At 37.9% G+C, this 12,260-nt stretch overlaps 1 protein-coding gene across 3 annotated transcripts in view; it reads right to left on the reverse strand.

Moving 5' to 3' along the window:
• LOC124117120 (integrin alpha pat-2-like) overlaps positions 1-12,260 on the reverse strand; it is a 118,987-nt gene that overhangs the window by 25,959 nt on the left and 80,768 nt on the right. For all 3 annotated transcript variants that reach the window (XM_046478852.2, XM_048388791.1, XM_048388787.1), the window contains exons 7-9: positions 7,594-7,722; positions 6,951-6,994; positions 6,510-6,563 (exon numbers count right to left, since the gene is read on the reverse strand). In XM_046478852.2, the coding sequence (XP_046334808.2) occupies positions 6,510-6,563; positions 6,951-6,994; positions 7,594-7,722 (227 nt within the window). The remainder of the gene's footprint in view (positions 1-6,509; positions 6,564-6,950; positions 6,995-7,593; positions 7,723-12,260) is intronic.

Raw genomic sequence — 12,260 nt, forward strand, 5'->3', positions numbered from 1 at the left:
ATAAATGTTTACTTTAAAGGAATCATAAAAAATATATACTCTCAACTCATTTTAACAAAAAAACAATACATGTTTTATACTCTGTAACTTACATAATCAGGTCATGACAATGGGTGTGACTTTCTTCAATTACTGTTTTATATATAAGTGTTATTTTTCAGTGAAGGATACATAAATGTTTACTTAAAGGAATCATAAAAAATATATACTCTCAGCTCATTTTAACAAAAAACAATACATGTTTTATTCTCTGTAACTTACATAATCAGGTCGTGACAATGGGTGTGACTTTTTTCAATTACTGTTTTATATATAAGTGTTATTTTTCAGTGAAGGATACATAAATGTTTACTTAAAGGAATCATAAAAAATATATACTCTCAGCTCATTTTAACAAAAAACAATACATGTTTTATTCTCTGTAACTTACATAATCAGGTCGTGACAATACGCGTGACTTTCATCAATTACTGTTTTATATATAAGTGTTATTTTTCACAGTGTAGGATACATAAATGTTTACTTAAAGGAATCATAAAAAATATATACTCTCAACTCATTTTAACAAAAAAACAATACATGTTTTATACTCTGTAACTTACATAATCAGGTCATGACAATGGGTGTGACTTTCTTCAATTACTGTTTTATATATAAGTGTTATTTTTCAGTGAAGGATACATAAATGTTTACTTAAAGGAATCATAAAAAATATATACTCTCAGCTCATTTTAACAAAAAACAATACATGTTTTATTCTCTGTAACTTACATAATCAGGTCGTGACAATGGGTGTGACTTTTTTCAATTACTGTTTTATATATAAGTGTTATTTTTCAGTGAAGGATACATAAATGTTTACTTAAAGGAATCATAAAAAATATATACTCTCAGCTCATTTTAACAAAAAACAATACATGTTTTATTCTCTGTAACTTACATAATCAGGTCGTGACAATACGCGTGACTTTCATCAATTACTGTTTTATATATAAGTGTTATTTTTCACAGTGTAGGATACATAAATGTTTACTTAAAGGAATCATAAAAAATATATACTCTCAACTCATTTTAACAAAAAAACAATACATGTTTTATACTCTGTAACTTACATAATCAGGTCGTGACAATGGGCGTGACTTTCTTCAATTACTGTTTTATATATAAGTATTATTTTTCACAGTGTAGGATACATAAATTTTTACTTTAAAGGAATCATAAAAAATATATACTCTCAACTCATTTCAATGTTTTAGCTATCCAGACTTTATTCCTTACAACAAGAATAATAATAATGATGATAAAAATAACATGAAATGAGAGATTCTTCAGTGTCAACACAAAATGAAAACCTGAAAATTACTTCTGTCTTTGCCTGATGTTGATTGCAAAATTCAACAACAATAAAAATACAACATTATCAATTACAAATAATAGTAACATTTGAGTAGACGAAGTTTACACAAATAATCAAACTAATTTCTCTCCTAATTCTCCTGACATTTCCAGGCAGTTTGGAATCTGGAGTGCATGCAGGGTCTCCACTTAGTACATAAATGATGATTGTTTTGCCCTTGTTGGCAAATATGATCTCATATCACATGGTCACATATGGAATAATGTTGATTGAGAGGGAATACGATGACATATTTATCCACCTAGTCTCATAATGATGCTCGATGGAGGAATATATGAATATAAAGCTATTCTGGACGGTATTAAGGTATTAGATAGGATGTGAGGTGAGAACCTGTGGTGATTATCAGGGAAATTAAGTTGTATTTAAATGTATAACATCTGACAGCCCCGCTCCAATCTTCACTCCATGACTACAAGTGAATGTTAGCTAAATCTAGTGGAGGTTTATGGTACACAATATATTGAAAAGGCTGATTGGCTGAGATATGTCGCACTTGTCTCCTATTCTGGTTTATGCAATATTGAGTGAGTGAGTAAGTTGGTTTAACGCCACTTTCAGCAATATTCCAGCAATATCACGATGGGGGACACCAGACATACACTTCACACATTGTGTTTGTTTGTTGTTTAACGCTACACTCAGCAATATTCCAGCTGTATGACGGCGGTCTGTAAAAATCGGGTCAGGATCAGACAATCCAGTGATTGACATCATGAGCATGACAGGCAACAACCAAGTCAGTAAGCCTGACCACCCAATCCTGTTAGTCGCCTCTTACGACAAGCATAGTTGCAATTTGTGGGCAGGATTTTTTTATTTGTCTTTGCTGAGGGTTGTTCAAACTAGACCTAGTAAGTAACCAAACAAACAGTTGTGTACAATCAACCTAGGAAAGGGCTTCCCTATAATTGTATTCCTTGATGAGTAAAATACTGGAATACAGTATTTGACTACCGACTTGGAATATTTAAGGATTTTTTTGTTTGTTTAAAAATGGAAATAAAAACGAAATGTGTGGCGAACTTTATGATGATGTGGGCGGTGCCTGAGAAATAATTTTTCTTTTTTTTAGCCAAATATATGATCTACGGTACAATAAAACATTGTACTATCATGACCTCATTTCTGGAGATTCAAACATGTGCTCGCAACTTCATGACATCATTAATTGGACAACATTATTTTTTAGAGGGAGATGTCTAGTGAGTTGTTCCCAGTAGATGTAGCTGGGAAACGTAGATAAACGCAATGGCTGAATGATCACATCCAAAAGTGAGAGAGATATGACAATCGGTATTTGGAGAAAAGGTACAACATTGCCAAGGTCGGATACTATTGAGGGAGTCATCATTATTAAAATACGAGTAAATATTTTTAAAGCTTGTACATTTTATCATCAATCTTAAAGAGGCCGTACATAATGTTGATATCTCATATATGCACTCCTCATGGTTTATTCTCCCTGCAGTGTTTTATTGTACGATAAACAACTCCCACTCATCGTTTATTTCTTAGATATCACACTAGTGATAAACAACTCCCACTCATCGTTTATTTCTTATATATCACACTAGTGATAAACAACTCCCACTCATCGTTTATTTCTTAAATATCACACTAGTGATAAACAACTCCCACTCATCGTTTATTTCTTAAATATCACACTAGTGCCTCCAAGACACCAGCCAATCAGTGAGGAGGAACTATCTGAGAGAGCCATCTGTAGCAGGAGCTGTAACGAGTCTTAACAGTGATGTGATGTTTCATGGTACCGACTCAGTAGAGCTGACTGATTGTATTAAATCACAATGGGTCAATCAAAGGTCAATCATTGAATGATCGTTGTTTCTGATTACAGAATCTTGCTGTCAGAGTTCGTACTGTATTGGTAGCTGGCAGCATGAATGACGAGAGGGATTACATTAGTGGAGTATTTAGTGACTGTGTATTTGTCCAAGATGGAAAACATGTCCACCACAATATCGGCAAGCTGATGGATAGATGACAAAACTGATTATCTGAGATTAGGGGAAACATTGGTTTTGCATTTTTTTGGTGAAAATATTATTTTCTTTAAATGGGGCAATAATCTCAAAATAATTTTTTAAAACTATTTTTGAATTGATTTTTAAAGTAGATCATCATCATCATCATCATCATCATCATGAAATAATGCTGATCCGACATTTAATTTTAAATTTGAACTCAAAATGATGACAAAAGATCCAATAAGTTTATTCATGTGTCCTTGCATCACAATGACCCACGAGAAAATCCCACCACATCTTTCAATTGTAATTCAATCCTACAAAATTTCATCCCTGAAATATAATTGCTTTTGTTACATTTGGAGCAAATTCCAAACGTCAAGTTACAAGCTACAATACCAGAGTTACAGAGCATCTGGTATACAATAAAGATGAACTCTCCGAGAAGGAAGAGAAAAAGTTTTCAGCATGCCACAACAAAGAGGCCTTCTGGCTGAGCCTCTATGAAACATTACAACATCAGTTGTCTCCAGAGGCTGAGGCCTTCTGTACGTGAAGCCAACTGTATCGGAATGCACCTTGTCTGGTTCAACTCGCACCATGTTTGAGAATATATTACCTCTCTCACTTCTTACAAGGATTAATTTCAACATACTTATATTGTACTTAGTGTGATAAACAACTGACACCTGTCATGTTTCTGACGGAGGATGTTTACATTCCTCAACAGATGTTATCTGTCGCCTCTTTATTTGATTTGAAACTACGTGTGAGTTACGATTGGCCGAAGACAACTCTGAGTACAATAAAACATAACTGGAAGCCTAAGTTTGCTGTCTATAAGTATATAGTAGAAATCTTTGTCTTAACTGGCACTTACCTGTGAGTTTCATGTGTCAGTTACGTATGTATGACTGTGAGTAATTTGTTATGTGTGAGTTACGTGTCACTTACGTATGACTTTGAATTACATGATATGTGTGAGTTATGTGTCACTTACGTATGACTTTGAGTTACATGGTATGTGTGAGTTACGTGTCACTTACGTATGACTTTGAGTTGATGATATGTGTGAATTATGTGTCACTTACGTATGACTTTGAGTTACATATGTGTGAGTTACGTGTCACTTACGCATGACTTTGAGTTACATGATTTACGCATGACTTTGAGTTACATGATATGTGTGAGTTACAAGTCACTAAAGTATGATTGTGAGTTACATGATATGCGTGAGTTATGTGTCACTTACGTACGATTGTGAGTTACATGATATGTGTGAGTTACGTGTCACTTATGTATGACTTTGAGTTACAAGATATGTGTCCGTGACGTGAGTTGCACATGCGTTACCTGTTCCATGTGAGTTTCTTGAGTGATGTACGTACAAGTGACATGAGAATAAGATTCCATCTTTGAAGAGGTGAGGTGAGGTGAAATTGGGTTTAACGTCGCGTCCAAGATTATCGCACTTACATAGCGACGTGCATGCACGTGTGTGTGTGTGTGTGTGTGTGTGTGTGTGTGTGTGTGTGTGTGTGTGTGTGTGTGTGTGTGTGTGTGTGTGTGTGTGTGTGTGTGTGTGTGTGTGGCTGCTTGTACTAGTCCGGACTGATGTCGATTTATAGTGCTAGCCCACCGAGATACCATGCCGCAGTTTAACATGAATACCCCACTCAGACACAGTATACTGACTCCGAGCCGACCAGTCCTTGTTTTAGCCCCTTAATGCCAAGCGCCAGACAGGGTAACAACAAGTACCATCTTTTAACGTCTTTTGGTATGACGCGGCCGGGGATCAAACCCCGGACCTTCCACTCTCCGTGGGGACGCTCTACCACTAGACCACAGAGGCGGTCCATCTTTGAAGATGTACCAAATAGCAAGCCCTTTAATTCCTGATTCAGCTTCAGGGCGAGGGTGATGATTACATTCATAACAGTATATCAAGGCTCCAGAATCCCTGATATTACATCATTTCTTTGATTCCCCACCCTCCCTTTGACAATAGCACTAAACTAAAACCCAGCCATCGATGTGAATTTCATAAAAATGTCTGGGAGAAGAGGAAAATACTTTGTTCCACCAATGGAACATTTGTCAAATGTTGTCCAATTCTAGATTCAAGGATGATAGTCTTGATTTGATGTTTAAGAAATGATTCACAAAAATTCAGCTTTGTGCAGAATCAATACATGCGAGATTCAAGATAGCTGTAAATACAACACATTCTGCACTTCGGATGTGAAGAGGGGCAATATATCACGTTAATGCTGGTCAATATGACGGTATATAACGCCTCAGAGCGACATGATGGATGCTTCGCTTGTCTACTTCACCACAGTGTAACAAGGGCCAATTTCTAAACTTGCAACATTAAGGGTTTCAAGTATATAGTTTTCCTGAGGGCAATAAGCACAAATTGGTGAACTGGCACGTTAAGATGAGTCTGTATGACTATACACCTACCCCTAAAATAGAATTTGACAAATAATACAACACTGTTTTTTTATTTTAATTAATCAGTTGAACATTATATATGTGTTCTGTAACCTTCCATTTGTCTTTGATTGAGTGAGTGAACCAATTTAAGGTACAGTGTTCTCTCGTTATTGCATCCTTCAATATAGCGCCAACTCGGTTATAGCAAGCGGTAAAGCATGGCTCCCAAAATTTACTAACATTTTCAATAAACTCAAGTTTTCCAAAGACAAAATGTTTTCCCCCATCTCAGAAAACATTAGCAGCTGATCACCGCGATCACCTTACACCGGAAATACCAGTCAACAAATTTGTATTCTCCTATTTATAATAAATATCTACAAGGCTAAAAAAGGACAGATGTAATGTTTGATATTTGAGAAATTTCCTTCAAGCCAAGGTTGTGAATCATCCATTGCAATTCGCTGGGAATATTTGTGCTGTGACTTAATGTTGCATGGTTGGTTCCAAATAAAATTCATAGCCATCAACTCCATAAGGAACACAGCTCTGCATTGAAAACACAAGTCATCCAAATTCAAGGTTTTCTCAAGCTTATATGAATCACGTACAAAGCAGGAGTGTTTGTGTCGGCATTTCCCGACAGTGGCGCCACCTACCTGTTCTCCCGTGATGTTCTGGATGTTTGTCAGGTTCTGGGTGAACATGGCCACCTACAAGCAAAGTCAAAAATATTTAATGGTGGACGTTATAAAACATTTAAATATATTAACTAATATACCTTAATCAATTCAAAACCAACAAATTCACATCTGCGTCCATACCTAAGCCTTAGTCATAATTTCAGATATCACATGTGCATAAACCCCTTAACAGACCTGAGCACCGTTCCACAAAGCGATCTTAGCGCTACGACTAGCTTAAGCCAGTGTTAAAGTATGGGAGGTATGATCATCTTAGCGCTAAGATGGCTTTGAGGAATGGGGCCCTGGTCAATACAAGTTAAACACAATATTTGAGGTTTTAAACCTCCCTTTTAGCAAAATGTCACCAAGATGCGGTGTCGACGATGTTCCCCTGTACACAACATGTCAACTTACCCTGCCAAGATGGAGGTCGCCTTTGGGTACGCTAACCACATAATCTGAAACAATCACACGAAAAGTCATTAGAAAGGATATCTGAAATGACCACTTTTTGTATTTCTATCGAAAACTCTTAAAATTTTTTCTTTATGCTTTACAAATATTGTCCAGTGCATGAGATCTAATCTTTAAAAGTTTGAAACTACAATCTATACAATATTAGTTTTTGCTCGTATTTCTGAATGGTTGAATGAATGAAACATTGACGCTGTATTCAGGGCCAAACAAAGTGGTGGTTGATATCATGAGCAACTCTATGATGACACGCATTCTACCTAGACACAGAGTCCGTCTGCCAGATTCACTTTAGTCATGTATAGGGTTGTGGGGTAGCCCAGTGGTTAAAGCACTCGCTTGTCATGCCAAAGACCCAGGTTCAATTTACCACAATGTGTGAAGCCCATATTTGGTTCCCCCGCCGTGATGTTCTGGAATATTTCTAAATATGGCTACAACCACACTCACTCACTCACTCACCCAACCACTCACCAACCCACCCACCCACTCACTCACTCACTCACTCACTCACCCAACCTCTCGCCCACTCACTCACTCACTCACTCATGAAAAGCAATATTGATGTCATCATCCATCTCACCTTCGATGTTGTCCCCATCAAAGTCCCCGACGGCGCTGGCATAGCCCATGTAGCTGTCGTCGTCCTCTGGGGGCCCCTCCCGCGTCGACACATACTCCTTGTTCTTTACTTCGTAGTTGTACAGCTGACCTGAAAGGCCGGAGAAAAAATTTACCAAATTAACGAAATCTGATGTTGAAAATACAGTAACTACGTTTATAACGAACACTCTCATAATGAAATGAGGGATATAAAAACTTGTTTTTTTGTTGTCCCGTCCATTTGCTGTATATAAGCTGTATATATGATTATAAGGAACTAAAATTAGTGGTCCCTTTGAGTTCATTATAACCGTAGTTTATTGTACTTAAAATAGTCAGTCTTAATTGTGTTGTTTGTTATTTAATGCCACACTCAGCAATATTCCAGCTCTATGACGGCGGCCTGTAAATAATCCAATCTGGACAAGAAAATCCAGTGATTGATATTGTGAACAACAATCCATGCTGACAGGGTACAATGACACCATTAACCAAGTCACCAAGTCTGACCACCCTATCCATTTTGTAAGCTATTACGACCAACATAGCCCGATATAACCTACACTAACAAGTAATCCCTTTGGTGCCTTAGACCGCCCCTGTGGTCTAATATGGTAGAGCGTCCGCCTGGAGAGCGGAAGGTCCGGGGTTTGATCCCGGCCGCGTCATACCAAAAGACGTTAAAAGATGGTACTTGTTGTTACCCTGTCTGGCACTTGGCATTAAGGGGCTAAAACAGGGACTGGTTGGCTCAGAGTCAGTATACTGTGTCTGAGTGGGGTATTCATGTTAAACTGCAGCATGGTGTCTCAGTGAGCTAGCACTATAAATCGGCATCAGTCCGGACTAGTACAAGCAGCCACAAACACACACGTGCATGCACGTCGCTATATAAGTGCAATAATCTTGGACGCGACATTAAACCCAATTTCACCTCACCTCACCTCTGTGCCTTAATTCTGTGATAGATATATCTCATATGAAGTGAATTCTCTACACACACTAAGTAAAGGCTACTTTTCTTTAAAACTATTTTAAACTCAATTCACATATTGTTTACACCGAGGTATCAATTTCAGTTGTCATGAACAGATCTTTCTCTGTTTTCTCTAAATAGTTTGGTTTGCGAACTGTTGAGTGCATATAAACCTGGATATAGCTCAACTGGTTATGACATATGTGATACAGCCAATACTTCCTCTCTGAGGTATACATTACGACCTTCCTGCAGGAACTTCCTACTTACACTCTCAACCATTCTGACCTGAAGCTGGGCCACATTGAAAGTGATACAGCGAAAGTGGCTGCAACAATGTCTTCCCATCTTAGAGTGAACACTACAATTCCTTTTTTATGTGCATGGTTCAAAAGTCCATGGTGATACGTATCTAGGATGGATAACTCGGTACCCGGGTCGGGTGGGTACTGAGTAGGACGCGGGTACCCACAGGACTACCTGGACCTGTTGTTAGTCATGTGATATATATAACTGATGTTATATTTGGGATTACACTTTCTTAGTAAATTACAGATTCTCGTACTTTTTTGGGTTGAGTCCCGTCCTGGATTCGAACCCACACTTGCCAGAGTGAGGCACCTAATCGCCAGCACACAAAGTCAGCGATCTAACCCACTCAACTGTACTAGGAAAGTGTTATCCCAAATATAACATCGGTTACATTTTACCACTTTCTAAATGGCATTGTGTATTCATGTGATTTATCATCCAAAACTGGCTCCCACAGGAGATATCGCTTGGATGAGATCAAGCGATATCTACACTGTAGATATCGCTGCAATGAAATTACATCACAATGCTTTGCAGACCATTGTGACGTCACTGGTTACCATGACGTCACAATCAAATGACATCACTAATGGCTCTGCTACTGAAGCCGTTTTAAGTACTTTTTACACTGAAGACACTGCTAATTACTGTCTACAAATTGAAAAAGTTGAAAGAATGATGTTGGATGATAAATAAAATCTCACCCTCGTGTCTTTTGATATTAAATATATCAACACTCGTTGATAAAAGTTGCAAAAATCCTCGGCAAGCCTCGGAATTTTTCCACTTTTATCAACTCGTGTTGATATATTTGATATCAAAAGACACTCGGGTGAGATTCTCTATATATTGTTTAATGACAAAAATTATGGAACTCCATGGTAACACTACAAGTCACTAATGTTCGCATTTCTTTCTGACTATAGGCACCCATTCCTTCTGACTTTTCATATGGTTGAATAAAAATAACTTAAGTCAACTTCAGTGTATGCATGACCAGATCGTTAAATACATGTATCTGAATACATTTTGCAAGTGCTGTGGTAAAAAGAAAGTTCCCAATTGGACATTTTGTATCCCTCGAGACCTACAGTGGGTACCTGGGTAGGGTCGGGTAATAGTGGGGTGTAGGGTCGGGTAATAGTGGGGTGTAGGGTCGGGTAATAGTGGGGTGGGTACTCGGGTAGTGAATTTGGACTCATCCCAGCCCAGCCCTAGTGATACGACCCGTAACACATACACGGACTGGTCATATAGGCATGATGCTGCCTATGGTCAATACAAAGCTGGACAATGACTATCAATAGTGTTGGCTTCAGTGTATAGCCGAATGTGTGACATCAATGTATACTATGTATCTCTAACAGTTCACTGTCAACTGAAGGGGCCATCCCAAAACAACTTTAATGTTTTTCTTATAGTTTTTTCTCTCCAGTAATTGAGGTCAGGACTTTGAAAGGGCAGATCAACATTATTTTGAATGTAAACATCATTTTCTGGTAAAAATCTGCTGATAGGTGCTCATGTAATTTTCAAAGGGTCTGTATGAACATCTAAAACACCAAAGTTTCATATACCGAATTTGATGTAATAAGTGCCCAGGGCGCTCTCGAAATTAGAAATAGGTGGCTCTTATTCGAATATTATTTTGGTGAAAAAAAAAGAGTTGAAAGATAAATTTTGTGGTTTATGCTGACAGCCTGAAGTGTTTATGTACGACAGATATATTTTAGCAGAATTGAAATTGCCCATATTTAAGGGTGCATATAACACACGAGGGCGTATTATAAGCGAATAAATAAGTCTTGTGTACATTGATCGATCGGAAGGGGTGCTAATTGGGATTGTTCACTAGCAAATATATTAGCAAATGTCGCAGTGGGTGCTTATTAGAGCGGGGTGCTTATTACGTCGAATACGGTATTTACAGTTAGTACTGAGAACATTGCCTTAAACATCCACCTAATGATATAAGTCTCTCTTGGTGGTTGCTCTACGTTTAACTAGCTGTTAGCAACCTAGCACCAGGGGAATGGTGCTGTATGTACGTAAAGTTTTTAGGCAACCCTCGAAGTGTGACAAGATTTTCTCGGGTTCCCGAGAAGCCTCCCATGTTTGAGGGGATGATACTGATGAGGACTCGAGTGTGAATAAACATGCTCAACAGTCCAAGTCGGTCTTGACCTTTGCCCCACCCACGTGTGACCTCCAACCTTCCCAGCCTGAATGTAAAGCTAACATTTAGGTTGGGTGGTGATCTGACTGACACATATGGCTTCAGCTGAAGGGTGGGTTATACCCATTTATGTTGGGTTAGACAGGCTTGTTCAGCTAGCTCACTCAGGGGAAGTCGGTTATAATATGCTGTGTGTGTTTCATTCTTAAGACCAACCCTTCTCACATAGTCGACCGGTTAGCTTAGCTTCATCTTTTTTTTTAAAGTATCATGTCATTATTTCTTTTGTGTAACCACAAACAAAAATGCAATTTAACGAGAATTTAGACACTGCAAAAACTCACAATATTTACCAAACTGTTAAAAAATTAATCAGAAATATGTGAAAGTTTTGAATTATGCTGCATCATGGAATTCGAGTCGGGTGACCTAAAACAGATGTACAAATACACTCCATCCTTTACCTCATCTGTTCTATTAATAGAACAAACCATGTGACCTGCAGCTTCCCTGGCATTGTGTTACATCCAGCCTGCATAGCTGCTATTTTGAGACAAAAGCAGTGGCCCTATAAATACCTACATGCTCCTGTGATACAGACAAAGCTCACTTACCCACAAGATTGGTATATATAGCCCTGAAAGTATGGCACTGATCCCTGCTGCTGATGCAGGAGCAAAACATGCAGCATCTGCTGAAGGTGGCCAAGTGCAGGTCTCATACATGTCATAGTGTATCAGTGATGTAATACATGTCATATTGTATCAGTGATGTAATACATGTTATATTGTGTCAGTGATGTAATACATGTCATATTGTGTCAGTGATGTGATTAATGTCATACTGTGTCAGTGATGTAATACATGTCATATTGTGTCAGTGATGTGATAAATGTCATACTGTGTCAGTGATGTAATACATGTCATATTGTGTCTGTGAAGTCATGCATGTCATATTGTGTCAGTGATGATTACTGTGTAATACATGTCATATTGTGTCAGTGATGTAATACATGTCATATTGTGTCAGTGATGATTACTGTGTAATACATGTCATATTGTGTCAGTGATGTACTACATGTCATATCGTGTCAGTGATGATTACTGTGTAATACATGTCATATTGTGTCAGTGATGTACTACATGTCATATTGTGTCAGTGATGTAATACATGTCATATTGTG

This window comes from Haliotis rufescens, unplaced genomic scaffold (genome assembly GCF_023055435.1).
Source record: "Haliotis rufescens isolate VD_foot unplaced genomic scaffold, xgHalRufe1.0.p SCAF_10, whole genome shotgun sequence".
In the NCBI taxonomy this organism is placed as follows: Eukaryota; Metazoa; Mollusca; class Gastropoda; order Lepetellida; family Haliotidae; genus Haliotis; species Haliotis rufescens.